The 23,203-nt window shown below is 39.3% G+C and overlaps 1 protein-coding gene across 5 annotated transcripts in view; it reads left to right on the top strand.

Annotated features, from left to right (window-relative positions):
• akap11 (A kinase (PRKA) anchor protein 11) overlaps positions 1–17,285 on the top strand; it is a 26,365-nt gene extending 9,080 nt beyond the window's left edge. Inside the window, exons 2-12 of one of the 5 annotated variants that reach the window (XM_016450829.1) lie at positions 1,363–1,456; positions 1,545–1,655; positions 3,767–3,820; positions 3,984–4,115; positions 4,653–4,893; positions 5,104–9,265; positions 9,413–9,568; positions 11,643–11,729; positions 13,282–13,328; positions 13,710–13,891; positions 16,147–17,285. In XM_016450829.1, coding sequence (XP_016306315.1) covers positions 1,394–1,456; positions 1,545–1,655; positions 3,767–3,820; positions 3,984–4,115; positions 4,653–4,893; positions 5,104–9,265; positions 9,413–9,568; positions 11,643–11,729; positions 13,282–13,328; positions 13,710–13,891; positions 16,147–16,308 — 5,397 coding nt within the window. In that variant the 5' untranslated portion in view covers positions 1,363–1,393 and the 3' untranslated portion in view covers positions 16,309–17,285. Of the gene's footprint in view, positions 1–927; positions 1,457–1,544; positions 1,656–3,766; positions 3,821–3,983; positions 4,116–4,652; positions 4,894–5,103; positions 9,266–9,412; positions 9,569–11,642; positions 11,730–13,281; positions 13,329–13,709; positions 13,892–16,146 lie in introns of those variants that run through there. The other 4 variants (XM_016450828.1, XM_016450827.1, XM_016450826.1 and 1 more) reach the window with 4 other exon arrangements.
• The last annotated feature ends 5,918 nt before the right edge of the window (positions 17,286–23,203 follow it).

The raw sequence follows: 23,203 nt of genomic DNA, 5'->3' as shown, positions 1-23,203 counted from the left end.
GCATCTTTTATTGTGGTGTAACAGTGATCCAGTATATTACTGTCTCTAGTGGGACATGTAATATGCTGCTTGTATTTTGGCAGTTCACGGGAGAGATTTGATTTTTTTAAAACCTCCAAGAATTATTAAAATATAGTCTGGGGACCTTTGCTCCATTTCAGTTATTTGTTCGGCCAGCTGTTGCATCATTTTTCTGTATTGCTTTATTGCATTTAAATGTTCAGTTATTTTTGTTATAAGAAAAAAGTTATTAAACCTGTTATAGTGTATTACGACAGCACTTTTGTTTAAACAAAATTTCAATACCGTGATAATACCGCACACCGCAATAAAAGCATTAGCGATTAATCGCAACATGAAAATTTTATACCGGCATATCCCTACCTTTAAGTTAGGGCAGAATACTTTTTTCAGCGTTGTTACATCTGAACACCAACTTTCGTTGATGTAGAAACACAATCCAACACCTCTCGTTTTACCCGTTAACTCCGCGATGCGATCCGCTCTGAACAGATGGAAGCGCGTTATCCGAAATGGCTTCACTCAGCCAGGTTTCAGTGAAGCATAGTGCAGCAGAGTTTGAAAAATCCTTGTTGGTGCGAACGAGGAGAAGTTAATCCGTTTTGTTAGGAAGGGAACGGACATTCGCGAAATGAATGCTTGGGAGTGCAGGTTGAAAGCCGCGCGCGCGCAGCTTAACCAGGGCACCGGCACGTTTCCCTCTTCTGCGTCTGTACGCACGTTTGAACAACACAGCTGTACCTCCGACTAGAATGTCCAACAAAACGTCCGAATAATCAAAAACCGGAAAAATATTGTCTGGGATGTGTTGCTTAATGTTAAGGAGTTCGTCTCTGGTAAAACTTATAGAAGAATGACAAAAAACAGAACAAACAAACAAAAACAGCGAAATTGCGGAGCTCAGCATCGTGGCTGCCATTTGCAGCACCATCTCAATGTATATTCAGTCGCATTCACTTACTTACATAAGACTTGAGATGTAAATAAACACGCACATAAAAATGTATGTAAACATATCCAGGCACTGTGCATGTGCGAAAGACCGATTGAGAAAACAGTAGAATTCTAATGTTTACGTGCTTAATTTTTTCCCGTTGATGATCGGATTATTTCAGGTTACACCACCCTTTCCAATCTAATCAAAATTTAATTCTGCTCAAGCTCAATAGAATAGAGGTGTTAATTGGCTTTTCAGTCGGATTGAGCCAAAAAATCTGGTATAAGCAGAAAATTGTCTGTGCATGTAAGCATAACTGCTGTAGGCTGGATTTAATTTTTGGTAGCTAGAATGAAAATGTTTACAATGTGTTTATTTCAACCCAACTGTTTCACTTCGAGGAGAGGAGAGCCTCCTGTCCAGCACCGCAAGATCATGGACGCCTGTGCACGGATCAGAGGGGTCCCGTTACAGAGCCGTCCCACCATGAAGAAAGAGGTACAGTGCTGACTACCATGATTCAGTTCTATTGCATTCATTTCTAAGCTCATTCAATTTCCAATACGTTTTATTTTTGTTTGAGCAGACCATCCGTGAGGGCTCAAACCCGGGCCTGAAGAGCCTGTTGAAACACAAGAAGGAGCTCTGCAATGTGGTAGTAGAGCTGCATAATAAAGAACCACAGTCTCTATCAGAAGTAAGGATTGAATATTATGTATATGCATGACTGCAACTGCAAAGGAATAATTTTTGCAGTGATTAAAGGAATATTATGGGTTCAAAATAGTTAAACTCAGTCTTGTCCCTCTTTTCACTTGTTCCTCAGTTTCTTTAAAAAAGCAAAAGTTTGGGCTACAGTGAGGCACAGTGGCAGTGAATGGAGCTGATCCATGAACATTTAAATAGTGTAGCCGCAAGACATAAGTAATATGTGTGTTAGGGTCAAAGACGAGACAATTGACTCTCCGCAAAGAGCTTGAATGACCTGACCAATCATAATGCCGAATCTGCCATCTTGCCTGACAAACAAATCAGACAAGAGAGTACATTAACTTCGGTGGACTTTGACGTCTTTCCACGGTTTAAATAAAATACATTATGATGTTCATTCATGTTTATCTCGTCCTTTAAGTAAATATGAAAAGACGGTCGGTTCACGTGTGGAGCTACAGTGATCCCTCAAGACACATTAAAGAGCCACAAAACGCTATTTATTGTTTGAATTTCTTAAAAAAATACAAAATTTGAAAGCTGAGACCTTGTTTCATACCGGAAGTAACCTGCTCTGTCTTGTTGTCAGTTTCCTTTTTGCTCCGCGATGTAAATGGGTAAAACCTAGTGGTTTGAAGGATAATGTTAAAGATTTAAAATTACAACTTATTTCTGGGTGCTGCACTGTGATCCTTAAATGACATCTAATGATTATTTTTGGTATATGATCTATTGATACACTAAATGACATTTTAGTGGGTGTCTTCTATCAACCATGTTAAAAACATTCTAATGTACAGGGGGAAAAACAATTTTAAAGCTATATTAAACTTTTTATTGTTTTGATACTTGACAGCCCTTTTTGTCTTTGACCCGTTGCAAATTGCATACTGACGTCTTCTATGTAAAATTATATTCAATTTGACAGCTTAATTTCATGACAACATAACACCACAAACCCCAAAATGACTATAAAAAGACAAGAACAACTTTGCAGCTGAAATAATACACACGTTTCAACAGAAGAATGAAGGTTAGCGCTTTTATAAAATTATAAACTGCACTTTTCTATGTTTTACAATTATTTCCATTATAAGAAAAGCTGTACCATTTTACAAACATTATATATGTTTGTAAAATGGCATAACTTATATATTAGTATAGTATTGTATTAGTATAGTATTGTATTTCAGTCTGGCGAGTAAACAAAAAAATATACTAGCCAATGGCGATTCAATTGCCAAGGTGTCCGTTGAGGGTTGAAGTGCCTCACTGTAACATCGATTTTTGCTTTCTTTTTTTTTTCCCCTTTATGTTTTTGAGAAAACAAGAGACTAGTGTAATTTTTAATGCGCTAGTCAACATGAATATGCAACAAATGCTGTTGATTGGGCTGAGCTGGAAGAATACGTACACAGATGTTTCAGTTTAAATGTTTCGTGACCTCTTTTTGAGTTGAGTAATTTTGAAAGCCTCTATGACAACAGATATTGACGATAAGAGAGCGGTTAGAGTCAACTGGGACAGTTCAGCAGTGTGACTGTTGCATCTCACCTCATTATATACATGACCGCATCTCATGAGGCTTGGGTGAATTGTTAAATTCAAAAAAAGAAATTGCAGTTGCAGCGTGGCTTGTTTTCATTTTTGTTAGGGTGGCATTTTTCCGTGTGGCTTTGTAATTCTCACGAAGGGGGGTGAATTGTGCCTGCGGCTATTGCAATTTATTTGCACACACTGTCTGCATTGTTAACTAAAGGAAATCAGATAATGCAAACACAACTTAAAGGTACTGTACTGTATTTCCTGGGATTGCGCAACTTGTCTCCATCACTGCAATCTAAACACCTGAGCAGTGAAAGTGCAATCGACTGCTAGGCACGCATCTCCATCACTTGGTCATCATTTAGTCATTTTTAAGGTGGACTGATGTGTAAAGTTGGGTAATCCGTAAATAAGAAGCAGGTTTGCCATGCAGATCTGCTGTGTGCTGAACTGACACAGCTGTTTAGTTTATTCGCCCACAAAGACATTTCATTTAACTATGGCATCACAATATAAAGACAATATAAATTACATAATTGTTCTCTTTTATAGGTACATTATGTATGCTTACCTAGTCATGCTGAGGGGGAAGATTTTACTCTACAGGTATGTGATAGTTTGCGCCATTTCTCTTTAAACATTGTATCAAAGTATGTAAAAATTAACTATGAAAAGTAAAAACGAACATTTTTGTTTTATTCTATAAACTACAAAGAGAGAGAGATAGATTTGTTGGATCCTACAGTCATGTATTCTTTGATGCCCACAGGCTCTGACGTCCCTCTCCACTGAGATGATGGAGTTGCTTAGATCACTACATGTATACAACCTTAAAGATGAAGAGATTCTGCTCCTCAAAGACCCCAAAAGGCCCTTTGAGAGAAAAGGCAGTGTTTCTCAGGTATGATTCGCTTATATTATGCTTGAAAATTTAGAGTATGTTTATGTTTTGTGTGAGACGTGTTTGCTGTTGTCGTTATTTTGTTATCAGGTGTCCTTCATTGTTTCATCTGGGTTTCTAAATTTTTGGTATCATTTTGTGTGAAATTGGGTCTAAACAGAACTAACCTTGTGGTAGGCAGCCATGGTATTAAGTTTTGTAGTTTGAACATTACATAAAACCACAAGTGTTTTTCAGACATAACAAGAGATTGCATAATTTCTTCCATGCATGTCAGGAAAAATAAGAGTGCTGTGAGAAGTCTAAAAGTCAAAACTTCTCAAGAAATTATGTCAGATCAGGGTTTGACAGTTTTCAGACTTTATGATTATAATTATGCAGAATTATGTTTATCTTCCAGATTAACATTAAGTTTATCATAACAATTTATATTGAGAATGTGTCATGACATAAAGGCTTTTATCGTGTCATCCTAGCATTTGATCGATTTATTTATTTTTTATTTTTTAATGCAGTCTTTATTTTTTTCTCCCTCAGACCTGTTCAAGAGCTTTGTGCATACTGAGACATAGCCCCACTCCTCAGATTAGTGTTTTCAGCATGCTGGGATTGTTGGCTCGATATGCAGCTGGGATAAGGTATGCACTGGAGTTACAGGTTCTGCAGAGGGGCGCTTCAGAAGCATGCCAAGCTGAGGATGATGACACCAATCAGTCTGTCTCTTCTATCGAAGAGGACTTTGTTACTGCTTTTGAGCATCTTGAAGAGGAGGATACAGGTGATTACTCATGATTCTTACTTGACAGTCTTAGGATAACTTCCTGTTTAAATATGGGTTTGAATAAACCTTTTTTTTTATTTACACTACCATTACGTAAACATAGATGGCAATAAAATAAATGAACATGTTATGAACAGCTGCTAGTTCTGGATTTAATTAACTGTTAATAAGAATTCTGTTCTTATTAACTGTTCTCTGATCTTGCAGGTGGCCATAGTCAGAGGAACCAAAGGGATGTGGCGTCCCAGACTGTCCCCTCTCATTTAAGAGACTTATCTGGATCTCGCATTATTATAAGTTCCATACCGAGGAAGTCTGTGCGCAAGAAAAAGGCTGCTGCAAAAGTGTCAGAAACTGTCCTGAAGTCAACAACGTGGCCCGCAAGTTCAGAGAGCTCGTATGCACTTAGTAGTCTTCCAAAGGGAAGCGCTACTTCCACATCCCTCACAGAGTCAGATGAGTCAGACTGCTCAAGTCCCAGCCCTATTATATTCCTGGATGAAGTTGGATATCAGAAGAGTCTTAAAGCAAAACTTGACATTCCCAAGATCCCCGTTTTAAAGGATGGAGTAGAAGATTCTGACTCAGAAGTCAGTGAATTTTTCGACAGCTTTGATCAGTTTGATGAACTAAACCAGTCTTTTGATTCCAACATCAAGGTCCTTAAAGAACAGCCCCTCCCTGGTCAAACAGAGAAGCTTGTTGACAACTCTGGTTGTAAATTTGTATCAAGGGGGTGCTCGACCACAGCAATGAACCCTCACAAGTTTGATCATAGGACTCTTCCAGCCAATGTCAAGAAACCAACTCCACTTAAACCAGGATCACCGTACAGTATTCACTCTGATTCAAAAGATTCCCCACGGCCTGCGAGGACTCCCTGCGAGGAAAGTGGGCCGCTCTTCAGTCCAGTTCGTTCATCTGCATTTAGCCCACTGGGAGAAGGAGGCTCCTTAGAGTATTTTTTGAAGGCAGATGGAGATGGCTCAGAATTGCGTAAACCACAGGACCTTTGTTCGCTGTACAAAACGTACTCAGATTTTGCCAACAACCTGTCAAAAGAAATCCTTGGATCGGTCTGTGGGTACTCCTCCCCTGTTGATTTTAACATTAATAAGAACTTGAGCTGTGTGTGTCATAAGGAGTTCAAAAACACTAATGGGCATCTAATGAAGCTTTCAGACATCCAGGAGACCGTCACCATCACCAAATCCCAATCACAGTCTCTTAAGGATGGGATTCAGAAGTTTGCTACAGACTTGGTTGAAATGAGCCTTGGAAGTGCCTTAAGGGACTTGCAGAAAGGTGTGTCCTCCTGTACCACTACACTTTGCCATTTGGCTGCAAGACTGACTTCTTCAGTATTTCAAATGGCCTTTCATGAGATAGGTATGCGCCATGCATATGTGTTAAAAGAGCATGCCATAAACGGTCTAGCCAATTTCCTAGTAGGAGAAGCCATTTCTGGAGCCCTCAAAGAGTTCCTCTTTGTGAAAAAGCAGATTTTCAACAACACCGTCACACGATTTGCTGCAGATCTGGCTGAGGAATTAGTGTTTGAAGGTATTATGGAGGTTTGCCAGTTTTCACATCCCTCAACTCCACTCACACCAAGTGACTGGTCGTTTGAGCAAGAGGGGGAAGTGGTTTCATCCTATGCCTCTGACCTGTCGGAGTCTGTTCTCCAAGAGGCGTTTATAGAGCTCTCACAAGCTGATGTGACTTTCACTACACAGGCAGCTATCAGTGTGTCAGTAGACAACATTTGCTATGTGAGTGCTGAAGATAGTTCTCTCATCACAAAAACCTGCAGTGCACAAACAAGCCGTCTTGGATCTCAGGCCGTCGCAGAGGCTGCAAATCAAGAACAGGATGGTTGCACAGTGAAGAAAGCCTTGTATTGTGTGTCCGGTATGGCCAGTTGTGTTCCAGTTCCTGTGGCTGGCAAGGTCATATCCCATGTGCATAACTCAGATGAACCTTCTCAGTATAAATCTAGTATTGGTCACGTATGTCAGACCAGTCCTAAAAGAACCATTTGTTGCCAAGTGGAAGTGGGATCCTCAACCTCAGATACCTCTGAAGCAAATGAGTCATCACCAGGTCCTGCAAGAATCCAGGATGCCAGTGTTGAGGAAGATCTTGGCAATCCATCCGTTGAAAATGATTCCTCCAAACCCTCGATTGGAAAGACGTTTCAAAACTTCTCCGGGAATATGGTGGACACTATAGTAGGGGAGGCATTCGATCTGATGCATTCTTCGACAAAAGTGAAGAAGAAAGTGGAGGATTGTGCAGACTTTTTGAGCAAAACTATAGCAGCTCGCATATCCACTCCAAGCCATGGAATTGTTAAATCACACGATGCATCGACTCCCTCTCAGATTCCCTTTCACTTGGTGTCAAAGGGCTCTTGTGACCCATCCTCCAGAAGTGTACGTCCAGTCTCCAAGCTCATCTCAGAGGTCCGTTCTGTCGTGAGAATGGACACATTGGAAGTGCCCACTTTTGAAGTTGCCTCATGTGGAGGTAGAAAAGTCGGTGCAGATGATTTTTCAAGCAGCAACTCTGGAACAAAATCGACTGAAATCCCTAGCACTCCACCCTCAAGTCCTCAGCAGCCATCGGACGAGTACAGCGAGAAACAGATCAGACTGTTCTCGAAGAAGCTCAAAGGTACGCTCGCGAAAGAATTTTCTCCTGCGACTCCTCCACCCACCCCTTATTACTTGCCTGCCACCGACACCAAAGAAGAAGGTTCGGTTTCAGACAAGGCCGATTTCATGCTGAAACTCATTAGGTCTCTCTCTGAAGAAGCTGGCAGCAATGAAGATGAGGAGGAAGACCAGGAAGATGGTCCTCACTCTAGAAACTGCCAGGCAGAGCTGAGTCCCAACATCAGGAGTAGAATGATCGAGAGGAGTGCGCTCCATTTTGCAGAGCGTTTGGCGTGCCACATTGTTTCAATGGCCACTGAGATGGACACGCTAAGCCTCGGAGATGTGAAGAAGCTGGTGGGTGATGAATGCAAAGGCAGTGTCGCCTTGCATAGTGCACAGTTCTCAGAGCAGACCTTAAATTCTTTGTGGACATATGCTGGAGAAGTGGCTGGAGAAGTCATCAATGATGTCAAGAAGATGATGAGTTCAAGCCACTGTCATCATAAAATGCTAAAAAGAGGATCTGTAAACTCTGCAGACAAACGTCAGAGCGGAGATGACCTTTTGGGAAGTTTGACTTGTCAGTGGCCTGGTGATGTCCAAGTGAGTGGCAGTTCAAGTGGGGTGTCGTCAGAGTATCCAAGTTGCGAGAGTGTCACTGATGAATATGCGGGATACCTCATTAAGGTGCTCAAGAAAGAGGGAGGCAACCGAGAGCTTATATTAGATCAGTACGCCACTCGCTTGGCGTATCGATCTATTAAATCTGGCCTGGCTCATGCGGCACGAAAAATAAAGCAGAGATCTCCTTTGAGACTTCATTCCTCTAGGCGTTTGCCCAATGATCGTAGTCCTGATGTTTCCCAGTTTCCCACATCCAAGTCATCCCACGCTGCACTTGTTGATGGAAAAGATGAATCGTCTTGTGAATCCCTGCCATGTGCTTGTCAAGACGGTCAAGACATGAGCAGTAATGAGTATGTAGAACTTGTGAACTTTGCAGAGTCGCTGGCCTACAACATCACATGTGATGTTACGAGAAAGCTGAGAATGAGCTCTGTTAGATTGCCAAAATCACTCACCGATTCTTGCCTCTACAGGAAATCCACTGTCGAGGACATGCCAGAAAATCTCATCAAAAATTTGTTTTCATGCTCTCTTCTGCCTTATACAGACACTAACAGGCTCTACCATAGTACCAGCAGCTTGAATGACGGCAAAAGCAACAATGGTGTAATACAAGTCATTGAACATTATGCCAGGAAAATTGTCGATGACACTTTGGAAATGACGCTGGGACCGGCATGTGTTCAGGCAGCGGGGGACAGGAGGGCACTTGAACGCAATTCCTTCACAGAAAAGCTGGCTGAGGCATATGAAGCTTGTCGATACTGCCAAGGTCGAGACTGCCTGTTTTGCGGTAGAGACGGCCATCGTGGTTTCCAGGGAGTGAAAATAAGACCGCAACAAGAATCAGATGCAGTGACTGGACTGGAAATTCCTAGAATACACATTGATTTGGAAAAGAGAGCTGCTTTTTCTGAAGAAATGGTGTCCAGTGCCATTGAGAAAGCCAAAAAGGAACTGAGCTGCACCAGTCTGAATGCAGACAGTGGGATTGGTCATGATGGCGCAAGCTTTGCAGAAAGTTTCACCACAGAGATTATGACATCCACATTGTCCAACATCTGCCAAACCGTCAATCTTGGGTACAGTGACACAGCTTTCACAGAATCATACATACAGACTATCACTTAAAATTGCTCATCAGTTACTCACGATATGTGGATTTCCTAGATTTTGAAACTTTTTTTTCTATGTTGGCTTATCGTGATTGATGACTTTGTCCATTTCAGTACCTCCAGAAGAGAAGGCGTCAATGTGACGGAGTCAACGGTGAGTCAGCAGCTCAGTTTGAGCGTTGGTGATGACAGTCTCGGTAGTTGGTCCAATCTGAGTTTTGAAGAAGACCACCCAGATGAGAGCAGCAGCTTTCACCATCTTAGTGACAGGTGAACAAGTCCCACCACACTTACAAGCAATACACAGCTCATTTAAACTTGAAATGAAGCATTGCTGGTCGACTACCACACTCAAGTTCACTCTGCTTTCTTTTTTTGTGCACCTTTCACAAGCATGTGGCTGAAAAGTACAATTTGGTGAATTAGCAGAGGAATGAATGGATTTACAATGACCTTACCACCAGTGCAATAGGGAAAGGACAGATTTGTGCAATAGAAGAGCTCAGGCTGAAATTGTGAAGTATATTGTCAATTTCAGATCTGTAAGTTGTATAGTAGCCCTTTAGTGCATTTTTCATACCATTTGCAGGCGTGTTTGGTTTTCAGCTGAGGTATTTTGACTGTATTCACATGTTTAGTCTGAGTTTTATCAGTTTAGGTTTTGGAGTAGGAGAACATACTGTATGACTCATTATAGCTGAAGAACGTTTATTGTTCTTTTTCTTTCTTTTATATACAAACCATTTTACACTTTCTTTGAAGCCAAAGATGCTGATTTTCTCACCATTTTCTAAAATTGCTGAGGAACACCTAGGGCCTTGTCCAGATGAGCATTTAGGGATTTTGTTTTCATTCTCAGAAACATGTAACTGTCTTTGGCTTCAAAACATGATGGCTGAGTCACACAGTCCTGTCTTTCAAAGGCAGGCATTGTTTTGTAGTGTTTTTGGCTGTAGTGTCTCAATGGAAGCATTTTCTATCAACAATTTAATATCTCCCAAGACACTAAAAGTTAGAATGTATGAGCAATTTTTGTTTTGAACAACCCATGATGCCATTAATATCTATCAAAATATTTATAAAAGGTGTGGTTGTCAGCTTGAGGCAGTGTTTCTGAGTAACCAATCATTAATGTATCACTCTGTACTCCATAAATCATCAGCGTATCCAAATATAGATGATAGTTGACAGTTTTTTCATGTTCTCAACTGCTTTATTGAATCAATATGTGAATCAATTTCAGTGAATTAACTCTGATCAAGCTATTTGTTTGCATAAGCTTTCAAGCATAATTTTATTTTGTAAAAACAAGTTTAGTGAAAAACACTGTAGAAAACATGCCTTGCTTATATTTAAGAGGTTAGTTCACCCCAAAATGAAAATTCTGTCATTAATTACTCACCCTCATGTCGTTTCAAACCCGTAAGACCTTCGATCATCTTCAGAACACAAATTAAGATATTTTTGATGAATTCTGAGAGCTGTTTGACCCTCCATAGACAAAAACGCAACTGTAATGTTCCCAGGTCCAGAAACGTAGTAAGGATATCGGTAAAACAGTCCATGTGTCATCAGTGGCTTAACTTCAATTTTGCTAAGCTTCAAGAATGCTTTTTGTGCGAAAACAAAACAAAAAGAACATAATTTATTCAACAATTCTTCTCCCCCAAGTTACCGTCTTCCGCCATTTTAGAGAGTATCACAATGCATACGCACACTTTCCCCCAAACGTAAACAACGCTGATTACGCAGATTACGTTCATGCACGCGTTTTCCCCCCGAACGTAAACAACGCTGATTACGTCGAATACGTTCTTGGGTACTCTCCAAAATGGCAGAAGATGTAACTCGGTGGCGAAGAATTGTTGAATAAATTGTTATTTTTGTTTTCTTAGTGCACAAAAAGTATTCTCGTAGCTTCGCAAAATTGAAGTTGAGCCACTGATGTCACATGGACTGTTTTACTGATGTCCTTACTACGTTTCTGGACCTGGGAACATTACAGTTGCGTTGTTGTCTGTGGAGGGTCAGAGAGCTCTCCGAATTCATCAAAAATATCTTAATTCATGAACTTTTCCATGACATTCTAATTTATTGAGATGCACCTGTACATTTTCACTTTGTTTTTACATCTTACATTAAATATTTTAAAACTATAATGGCTACAACTGGTGTTTGGTTGACAATATGATTCTTCTAAATAAATTTAAAAATCACCCTTTAAACATTTTCATAACAAATATTTTAATATCAAGATCAAATATTGTGTAAAAAAGCTTCTAGCAGGTTATCTAGATTTACTTAGAAATTATTTTGTAGTGTTTCTTCTTTTTCTCTCCCCCAGCACTAATGGAAACAGCAGTAGCTGGAGCAGTCTGGGTTTAGAAGGCGAGGTTTATGAAGAGCATTTGTCCTTCTCTCCATCAGACAGGTTGGTCTATGGAAAGAGGCACAGCATAGTCAGCGTGGGCTGCTCTAATTACTGCATGTCATGCAACTTTTTATCAGCAAGTGCTGAAAACGTATCTGATATCACCTATTAGAAACAAACCTTCCCTTTGTTTCTCCATTCAGAGGATGGAATTAGTCAGTTGGATCTTTGTGTATGTCTTGGTAGAGTTGTGGGAGTCGAAAGTGTTTGGGGGTTGGGTCATTGACTTCACAAGTGTGTTGTGATGTATTTTCTAAAGAATGAACAATCTGTCCTTATTGCATGCTTCCTGTTTGAGTGAAAAAGGATGTCCCAGCCTCTAAATCCCATATGAGTTCAGGTCCACAACATGAATCATGTGCATTAAAGTACATCATGACTCACTTCATACAAAAGCAACAGAGATCTCTTTATAATACCATACATCAGACAGAAAAATTATATTTGAAGAAGCATTATAATTGCATCTTTTGCACTTGCTGTGTCATTGTTTCCTTTTTTACAAACACAAACAGTTATAGAATCATATATAGAATCTTCTTGTAAACAATTTCATTTAAACCTGCTCTAGAAAATGGTGATCCAAATCAGAGCTGGGCAACAAATATTAATGATATACTGCTGATTTATCTAACAATATTGGAAATTATCAGTTATAAATAATTGACTGCTTAGGCCAATTCAGTATGTATTATTATTATTTATTTATTTAATTTTTTTTGTAGGTGAGGCTATTCATGGTATTCATATTTGCAGTGATTTTGCTGGTGATATAAAATTAAGAAACACTGTGAATATGTGCTTTTTGTTTGGCTGTTAAACTCTCTAAAGACTTTGTGAGTAGAAATACAATAAAATAGACTTAAAGGTTGGTGAGATTTTAAAAATATATTTGAAAGTCTCTTATGCTCAGCAAGACTGCATTTATTTAATTAAAAATGTAATAAAAATAGTAATATTGTGAAATATTATTACAGTTTAAAAGAGATGATTTCTGTTTTAATATATTTTAAAATGTAATTTATTGCTGTGATGCAAAGCTAAACTTTCAGCAGCAATTACTACATTTTTCACTGTCACATGATCCTTCATAAATCATTCTTATATGCTGATTTTATTGTACTATATGCTAGATTTTACTATTATTACTACAAATTTTACTACTAAATGCCCATCCAAATCAGAGCTGGACAACAACTGTTTATGATATAGTGCTGATTCATCCGCCAATATTAAATTAAGCAATATTTTGATTGGTAGAAAATGTTGTTCCTCTGATTGCATAAATATTAAGAGGATTTTTTAGCCATAATGCCATACCCCAACTCTTTGGTTAAAGGCATTAAGAAAAATACATTTTAAAAAGTATTGCATCAATATGTGTTAGTATGGGCAAGTCATAAACCAGCTCCGCTACAATTCATGCCATATTTATGTTAGTAATGAGATGCTGGGAGCTCCTGTCACACTCTTCTGCATGTGGTTTGTGGTGTCTCTCTCTTCCATCTGTCACTGAGACTGTCTTACACCTGTAATATTTTTCACTTTACAGTGACGGCACTGAAGAGAAGGAAGCTGAGGCCAAAGAGGATTCAGGCGGTAAATGAAAACTATATCTATTCTTTGTATTTTTCTTCCGCGCTAGTGTTTATTCTGTGGTCTGTTGTTAGACCTCAACTGTTAGACTAATTATTTTTATTTATTAATTATTTTTGCGCTGCCACTCATTTAAAGTGGTCTTACTTGGCCGAGCATCTTCAGTGCGCCCCTGTCAAAACCACAAGACTATTTATCCACGTTCCTAGTTGTCTAACTGTCAGACCGGCTCCATGTGGGTCAACAGATGAGCTCAAGCAGAGCTCTGGGTCTGGCCTAGTTAACAGAGAGAGTGTGGGAACTGGTTTGCTGAAGTGGACTATTTGCTGTGATGGTTTTTGTGTGTATGTATGGGCTGAACGTGTGTGTGTTTTGTTCGTGCAGGAGCGGTGCGAGTGGAGAGGGAACATGGGCCGGCAGAACGAGCTCTGCTGGTGGTCAGTACAGACGTCCAGGGTCGAGCTGTGGACCCCCAGTTGACGGCTGTGCTCCAGTGGATCGCTGCCTCTATCGCTGATCTGTCTTTAATGCAGCTGAGCCAGTTCTCAGCCCAGGAGCTGCAGCAGGTGAGAACACTTGGGGGCCAGTTTTACTAAACAGGGCAAATTATCGTTAGAGCACAATTCCATACAAGCACCGACGGGAGGGGAAAATTATGCAGGCGATTTACTGACAATGCACACATTAAAGAACACAGATGCAACATCTAATTTCCATAATGACCAGCACAATCTACCAAGAGCAGTGCAAATTACCACCTGCTTTAAGACATGGGCGTTAAATAATGGTTCGAATACCAGTGAATTGATGAGCACAAATCTTAGTAAATTGTGTTGCCTAATTTATTTAAATACACTCCTCCCATAAATATACCGATCGAAAGGAAAACTACAAATGCATATTCAATAAGGTGAGTCGCAAAAATAACTGTCCACACCTTTTCAGCACTAATTTGCCACTGTGTGTCTTTAGTAAATTCTGACAGTAGTCTTTTAACGCCACATGAGGGTTTGCGCTGGCGCAAACTGATAGTAAATCTGGCCGTTTTTTGACTGCTAACCACTGACTGAACAGTAGCAGTGCTGAGTGCTTATCACTTGAGAATGATCACCGATACCTGTCATCATCCAGTCACAGCCATCCTCACGCAGCATACGTTAAGTAAATCAGAAATCGTGAACATAACTGTTCGAGGAAGGCTGCGAAATCCTCTGACGGCTGGTTGCTCCCGCCTCACAGCAACTGATGCTCACTCTAACGCCAATTCCGTCCGTGTTTTGACTTCAGTAAATCAGTTTTGGCAAATACAAACAACGTGATTATTTTTCACGAGTCCAACATCCAGCCGCGCAAGAAAACATGCAATCTACATGAGACGTGCTCAATAAGGGAAGCCGTCTTTCACTATTGTAATGCTGTAAAATAGAGAAAAAAAACATTTTACATTTAAGTAACTAGCATATTCTTAATCTTGGACCTTGTTCTTGAAACACAAAATGTTCAATAAAAAAGTGTCAAGCACCAAAGCAGCCCATATTAAATCTAAGTTTTATAGGCCTATGTCCTGTGTTTTTCCTATCTGAAGTTGTCAACCCTACTTCTACATTACTTTTCTCGCCTGGCCTGTAGTACAGTAAGCATCATGTTTACACAGTGCACACAGCGTCTCTGCACTTACTCATGATTTCTCTCAACATGGGGATGGGAGAGCTGTCATTCAATAAATGGGAAAACCATGTAACTGGTGTTACTTATTTGAAAAAGCAGCTCAGATATTTTCTTGTAAATTAAAAAGTAATGCATTACTTTACTAGTACTTAAAGTAATCTGATTATGTAACTTGTGTTACTTGTAATGCATTACCCCCAACATTGCTTAGTATTATCATAGTTATTAACTTATGAAATTATCAAGTGCAGTATATTGCAACCCCAAAAGTATAACCAGTTATATAAGGTTTCCTTTTTTTTTGTTGTTGTTTTTTCAAGGCCTAGGAAATATTTTTATTAATATTTACTATATATTTGCAATAGTGAAATTAATACTGTAAATATCATAATTTCTTAAAAAAATACATTAAAATGTATTAAAATACAAAAAGTTATTTTAAATGGTAGTAATATTTCACAATATTACTGTTTTATTGTATTTTTGTTTTTGTTCATTTTTGTTTAAATAAATGCAGCCTTTGTGAGCATAAGATACATCTAACTTTGGAACGTGCATGTGTGAAAAATAAAAAAATATATATATGTGTGTGTGTGTGTGTGTGTGTGTGTGTGTGTGTGTGTGTGTGTGTGTGTGTGTGTGTAAAATGCCACACTCAGTGAACAGAACTCAGGTGAACATTTTTGAGTGCTGATGCAAATTAAAAATTTTACTATTTGAACTTTTCAACTTTTTCACCTTGAAATTTGCAACGTTTAGTAATACATAATTAATCGTGTGTGCGTGTGTGTGTGTGTGTGTGTGTGTGTGTGTGTGTGTGTAAAATGCCACACTCAGTGAACAGAACTCAGGTGAACATTTTTGAGTGCTGATGCAAATTAAAAATTTTACTATTTGAACTTTTCAACTTTTTCACCTTGAAATTTGCAACGTTTAGTAATACATAATTAATCATATTTTAATAACAAAATACCTTAAAATACCCTGCCATTTCAGAGCAAATGCATAAATATCTAGGTCTTTTCACAAGGTATTATGTTAATTACATCTTAGATCATGTTTTAGCTCTATCACCCAACTCTAGCAGTATCTATCAGGATGTTTGAGATCCAAAACATTTAGCTTAATTTTGTGTGTTTTTCTCTGGCTCCAGCTGCCGGCCGTAGCGCAGAGGCTGAGGGAGAGAGAGTTCAGGGTCGGCGACCTCCTGCAGGCTCTTCTGAGATACTTTGAAGAACGTCGCTCTGAGGAAGAGGTCGGGGACACTAGGAACGGCCACAAGAGCCTCTTCCAGTGGCTTCTGGAGCAAGCGTAAATCACCATCACACTGACACCCATCAGCCATTAAACCATGAAGTTTCCTGTCACTTTACAGTGATCTGCAATGTATCTGCCAAACCTAGAGGCATAGCCAGTGGAATGTGTTTATGTGTTGTGTATTGCTTGTGCACCCGTGGCCACCCAGGGGGCGCCATAGAAACAACTGAAGTAATCTAAGAGCCGTTCGTTCAAGTGTGTGTATTGCATGCCGTGACCGAGAGTACCTTTTGCTTGCTTTCGCCTCTCTTTGTATCGTCACTTTGTTTTCTTTAAGATTAGACTGCATATCATGCTTTTGGCACGCCATCACTGATGCCTACCCGCGTTTTGCTTTCACACCCTGTCACAACACAAAAGACGGATGGGTTTTATGAGTTGGTTTCTTGTTAGGGAATCCCCACGGCTGCAGGAAAGCTTATGTCATCTCCATACCTCTCCTTTGCGGTGATGTTTGCACTTGTCGAAAGGACCAGCCATGCGATCCAGCAGCGCTCCAGGTCAACGGAAGGTATTCCATGATTCAGAACACATAAGAGAATCACTTGGTAATTATAACAAACAACCCTGTTTCAGCACATTTTTGGCAAAAATACTTGGATACCAAGCGTGACGGTTTAAAAATATAATTTCACTGGTAATTAGTTACTGTTGAAAGAATCCATCAACAAGTAGTAACTTTTACATTCCCCTCTTGTGACTCATACAGTTTTTTCAGTGTGATTAGCTATTCATAATAGTTGAAAATCAATCGGTATACCTGTAATATGCTTTTCTAGAGTGTAAAATTGAATTGAGTTGTTTACAACATATGCTGCAATCAGACTCCACATAATCCAGTGCCCATAAAGAATAAAACGTGTTTTAGTTCACTACAAAGTGAAGGGTCTTTGTTTGCCAGTTTACAGGAAAAACACAACCATACTATTAAACTTAGCTTAAAAAGCTGCTAAGCATGCAAACCCCTTTGCCAAACGAGGAAACCCACAGTAAGCTATTGAACGTTACCTACAAGGGTCTTTTTTTCTAATTTCCTCCTGGTGTTGTCCACTCATTGGAAGTTACTGTGACGCACTGGTAGTGCATTGCTAAATGAGGACACATCTGCAGTGAGTATATCTGAACTAGTCACCGTCTCTACAGTCTCTTCCACGTAAACCTCTTACTCACCGCCTGATCTTTAGTGTGCACTACACTGAATATTGCACTTTACTGAGGAAAGGTCAGAAAGGCCGTTCCCTATATTTTTGTTTAGATTTTAAAAAACACTCTTATTATAGCTAAGCATGAACTAAAGATCGCAAACAGCTAGTAGTTGTTTGGCACATCTAACTTATCAAGCCCTAAGGGACCAGTGCCCTGTATTTGAAAGTATTTTCTCAATGCATTTTTGTGCTTAAAGGAAAGTCTTTTTTTTTTTGCTCGCTCTCATGACGATCTGAATCTGTATGTTGCTTTTTATTTTGGAACACTCCTGTCAGGCTCTAAAAAGACAAAAAAAAACCAAAAAAAAACAGTTAAAGTAGTCTATACAACTTATGTGCAGTATTTGCAATATTAAAGCTTTCTTGCAGTAGTTTTTTGTATCGAAATTTAAATAACCTAGCCATCCAAGATTTAAAAAATTGTTCATAATGTTTGGTTATTACACACACATATCATTTTTGAATGAATGAAATGTGCTTTGGCTGAGTGGATGGTAAAGAAAAACTAAATATATTATATGGCTTCAGAAATCTTATATATGGAAGCCTGTTTCCTCCACTGAATAACAAATAAAAAAGGTAATTGCGAGTTTTTATCTCAGAATTCTGACTTTTTTCTCAGAATTAAGATGTAAATGTGCAATTGTGAGTTATAAAGTCATAATTGTGAGATATAAACTCGCAATTGCGAGAATAATCAGAATTGTGAGATGTAAACTTGTCATTCTGAGAAATTAAGTCAGAATTGTAAGACATAAACCCGAATTTGCGAGTTATAAAAAAAGTCATGATTGCGAGATATTAACTCAGAATTGCAAGTTTTTATCTCACAGTTCTGAATTTTTTTTTTTTCAGAATTGTGAGATATAAACATGCGATTGCGAGTTATTACATTTTGAGGGGGGAAAAGACTATATTCTCAGAATTGCAAGCTTATATTACAATTCTGACTTAATAACTCACAGTTGTGTGATATAAAGTCAGAATTGCGAGATATAAGCTCGCAAGTGCAAGAAAATTTGTAAAAAGTTTTTTGTATGAACTAATGTTGTATAGTGTAGCGAAACATTAAGATTCTTCAAAAATAGAAGAATTACTGAATAAAAACTGCATATATGTTTGGAACAGCAATGAGAGTGAGTAAATAATGACCGAAGTTTGGGCGACCTGTTCCTTTAAGTGTTATATTTATGAAGCTTCTTATACAGTGTGATTCGATGATAAGAGAAATGTTATGGAGGCAATCATAGTTGTAAAGATTGTTGTATCTTGTGCTTTCTTTCCTGTAACACGCATGACACGCTTTCAGCCCATGCTTCATGTGCTTCCCTTTACGTGTGCATGGATGTACTCTTCAGTGCTGATTCATGATCTTGTGCATGGTTTAAATCCGCCCGACGCCATATATGCTCACACGACCTGCTACTATGAAAAAGAAAAAGAATACATTTCTGTATTCTTGCTGTTGTGTAACATCAGCGCTGCCAAATATGTTTGGATCTGCACTCAAACAGTATTTGTTTACATTCTTTTGAAATGTTTTAAAACCTGCCATACACTGTGTCAGACATTTTCATATGATAGCAGTATCACCTAAACCATAATGTGGGAGAAGCGAAGAGAGCTAAATCCTGTATACGAACATTGACGCTTGAGTAGATTTGAGAAGGAGTTGGCACAAGCACGCCGGGACCATCAGCGCTGCCTCATTTTCAGTGGGATTGTATATGCATCTGTGCTCTTGCAGTTATTGTAAACATTAATGCTGTAGATGTTCTCCCCTTGTGTTCTTATTCCCCTTATTTTTGTGTACATTCCTATCTTTGACAAATGATCTATTGCTATTTTGTGTTAAAAGTAAGGCTACAAGTATAATGTAGAATACACGCCATACTAAACAGATGAATATTTTGTTACTTATGCAGTGTTCCTCCATCCTGTCTCATAGTGTAGTGGGCACTGACTTCTCTATTTTCTTTCTGCCTATTTGTATAATATTGCCACATAAGATATTTAATAATTTATGTAAGTATAAGTTGCAATAGTGAAAACACTACTTGTCCCCCAGTGAAGTTGCTGAGTAGTTTACACATTAAAGCTTAATGCACTACACCTGTACACTGTAAAAAGCTGTGGGTAATAAAGCTTTTTCATTTGAATCGTGACGTCTGCTTATTTACTCTCCACTCTCCAACATCTTTCATCTTTGAGATAAAAGATGTTGTTGTGCCATGGAAACATAACTTTAACCTATGACCTCCTCTATAAAAAGAGCAATTATTTGAACTAAACTGCAAAGACATATTGTCCCATATTTCAGCAAGCTTCAGATGTCAGTCACCCTCTTTTATGGTCCATGTACTGTATTCATAATGATGTCAACTTCCTACGCATTTCTGCTGAAATGTCCCAGAATAGAGCTCTCCTATAGCACACTGTGGTAGTAGCAAAGTCTTCCTGTCATTTCTAATAACTGTTGATCACAACTAATTATAACATATTACATATATATACATATATTATTATTATTATTATTAACAAGATTAAAAAAACATAATATTGCTTTGTCCTTTTGTGGTAATTTTCCTCAAGATTTAATTTTGTGCTTAATTTTTCTTACAATTTTCATGCACCGCGCTGCACCGGAAGTTGACATTGAGACTAAACGTGCAAAAGTTCATTCTTTGAGCATTCAAAATGTCCACATTTCGTCTTGGTTATGCATTACCATTAAGGAAACATTCAATTTGATCATTTTTGCAAACATTATAGGGATGTTCAGAGAACATTGAAAAGTAGTTACATTTAAAAAAAAAAAAATGTTAAACAGATGTCCAACTAAAACGGTTTAGAAAAAACGTTCCAAGAACAATGTGTGAATAGATGTATAAATTGTGTTAACGTTTTGAGAATGTTATTAAAGAAAAGATAACTGAAGAACGTTTTGTTCAAAATGTTTGTACATCATTTTGAGAGAACCTTGCCAGAATGTTACCTTGTGGACATGAAGTGCTTAATCACTCACACATGACATACAGACATTCTTGGGATGCAGAAAAAGTCTTGAGATGTACAGTAAGTGCGAAGGTCAAACAAGTCCATCTAGCACATTGACAAGTAGCGCAGTGGAATGCAAAAACGTGTTAAAAAAATCTGTCAGACCTAGATTTCATCAGTCTAAGCAGCTCATTATAGTACAGATCAGCTTTTCAAACCCGCGGGCAGCAGCTTGCAAGTAAAGTGGAGTTGTAATTCAGTCCGCATGTGAATGGCATTTGCATAGTAGTAGCAAAAAATGGACCATTTAATTTTAGGGTCCGAGAGAAGGAGGAAAAAGGTCAGTAACAACTCTTTAAGAAAACACTACTAACATTATAAGCTGGCCTCTAAAGGAATGAAAAGAATGTATCATAATATCCCTTTAAATTAAAGTTGTCAAGTATTGTCTTTCACCCCTTACAGCCACTCCTTACTGTAACTAAAGCTGAAAAATGTGCTATCCAGAGCTGGAACAACAGATTTGGTGTTTGTTAAATGGCGATGAGGTTCACAGTAATTTCAGGCTTTGTAATGACATGCTGGCGAAAGAATTCCAAATGGCAGCAAGTCTTACAATAGAGTAGATTCAATGAATCGCCCATTAACGCACTGATGAAAGCCCTCTGTGCTGTCATCCACACCCAACCCTCGCACCATTACACAAGGTTGGCTCTCAGCAGCCCTCAGCCAACACAAGCAGAGACCCATTGACTTTATTAGGTTGGCCTCACGTCCCAACTGGTGTGGTCTGACATCAGACAGGCTTAGTCTTAGACTGGAATCCCCCCTTTGGGTCTTCCATGATTCAGGGAATGACATCACTTCCTTCCCAACCCTAACACAAGAACTGCGTTGCTGGGTAAATCCATTGTGGAGGCTCTGAAATTTATGACATGGTAAATAATCTCCACCTACCTCATCCTTACTGCTTTCTATTTTGTCTCCTCAATAAAAGAGACTTAATGAATGTTTTGTTGAAAATAAAACTTTGTTTAACCACATAGGGTTGGAACTCATTCAGTTTGCATCACTACAGCACCAGATGTATGTTTTCTTAATGGATTATGACAAATCGCATTTGGCTAGGCACTGACTTGCAATAATTAGCACGCAGTCCAATGCGACGGTCAAACTGCCGTGATTTATCGCCGAAGTTCTGATGACAGCTGGGTGTAGAAAGTCTTTCAGATTCATTTCCTCTATTCATAAAGGGTATAAACACTCATAAAAGCTATTTCTCATGGCACACTACATTTCATTTCGACATAAATGCAATAGCTGCCACAGTTCAATAAGGTCACGCCAGTGCAATGGCGTCCTTCATATTAGTTAAAGGTTGGCGGGAAAGATAGATAGCAACGTCTTGAAGAGATTCCAACAACCACCCTATTTGTTTCGACCTTTCAGAACATGAACCAGATGACATTTGACCATCACAATAGGGTCGTCTCCCAGCACCTTTCATTAAAAGGAGTGGGCGGGAGTCGGTGACTTGGCAGGATGGATGTAAGATAATGCCCCGTGCCAATTTCTCTGAATCTATTAGCAGTCTGTTTCCATTCGTGACCACAGGCCATTGTTTTACCTCACAGCAAGGAGTATCGAGTGGCCATAACCAGGACGTCTCAGACAACACGACGACGCACATGGCAGTGGTTTCTGTTGTGTTTGTGGGCTGAAACTGAACTCTCGGGTGGGTGGTACATGGCTCTCCCACAGCCCTGAGCTAGTGAGGTTGGTCCTGTTTACTATGGAATCATCCTACGGTGGGAGAGCGTCAGCTTCAAGAGGTCTTCAAGACCTCTCTTTCACTTGAGGAGCAGCTGAGTCATTTCAAAATATCAGTGTTTACTGGGGCTTTGCATGAGAAAGTGACCCCTTGCTGCTGTGGAGAGGACTCAGTGTTTCCCATGGTTGAACATGTTTTTATTCAAGTGACTGAAAACACATTAATCACATGTGGGTGACACATAGAGTTGCTGTACACACCGGACTTACATCAGCCTGACATATCATAATATGTCTTTATCATGCTGCTTCCTGTCTCCTGACGAAGTCATTCCTGACTCAGACATGTCATAATATGAAAAACAATTGTCTATACCCTTCCATGACCTCAGCTTTCCTGTAGCCGTCCCCAGCATGTACCTCCATATTGACATGGAAACGGTCCGGATTAGTTTTGGGGGATTTTCTAATGAACGGGGTGTTCTTAATCACCGTGTTTGAATCATGTCTCCAACTATTCGAGTAAATAACCAGTGACACATTATGCGGCAGCCGCAAGTTGTACCATCTTCACAATGGTAATACCTTGGTCAGTAGGGCAGGAGCTCTTTGCCAACTGGAAAGCTCTAGAGAGGCAGGCTGGGAAAAACTGTCAGTAGGTTAAAATGGGCAGCGCTGTGGCAACTCGAATTAGGCCTTAACTAATGGAAAAACAAGCAGGAAGCTGTTTGTGGGGAGTGCATGAAGAGGCAGGGAGGCAGTGCTAATCTGGTGACATGCTGCATGTTTCGGTCTTGAGCGGAGTTGTGAATGCGGCTGTGCACTCACTAAGGAGCCAGTTGCAATTTATCTTGGGATAATGAGAGACTGGGCAGCCTCTAACTGAAGGTTTAGCTTTAATGGTCTACCGCTGCCCTATTC

The sequence above is a fragment of the Sinocyclocheilus anshuiensis genome, unplaced genomic scaffold, assembly GCF_001515605.1.
Source record: "Sinocyclocheilus anshuiensis isolate Anshui unplaced genomic scaffold, SAMN03320099.WGS_v1.1 scaffold507, whole genome shotgun sequence".
Lineage (NCBI taxonomy): Eukaryota > Metazoa > Chordata > Actinopteri > Cypriniformes > Cyprinidae > Sinocyclocheilus > Sinocyclocheilus anshuiensis.
Note: the sequence above shows the minus strand (reverse complement) of the source record. Positions and strands in the feature narration are given on the sequence as shown.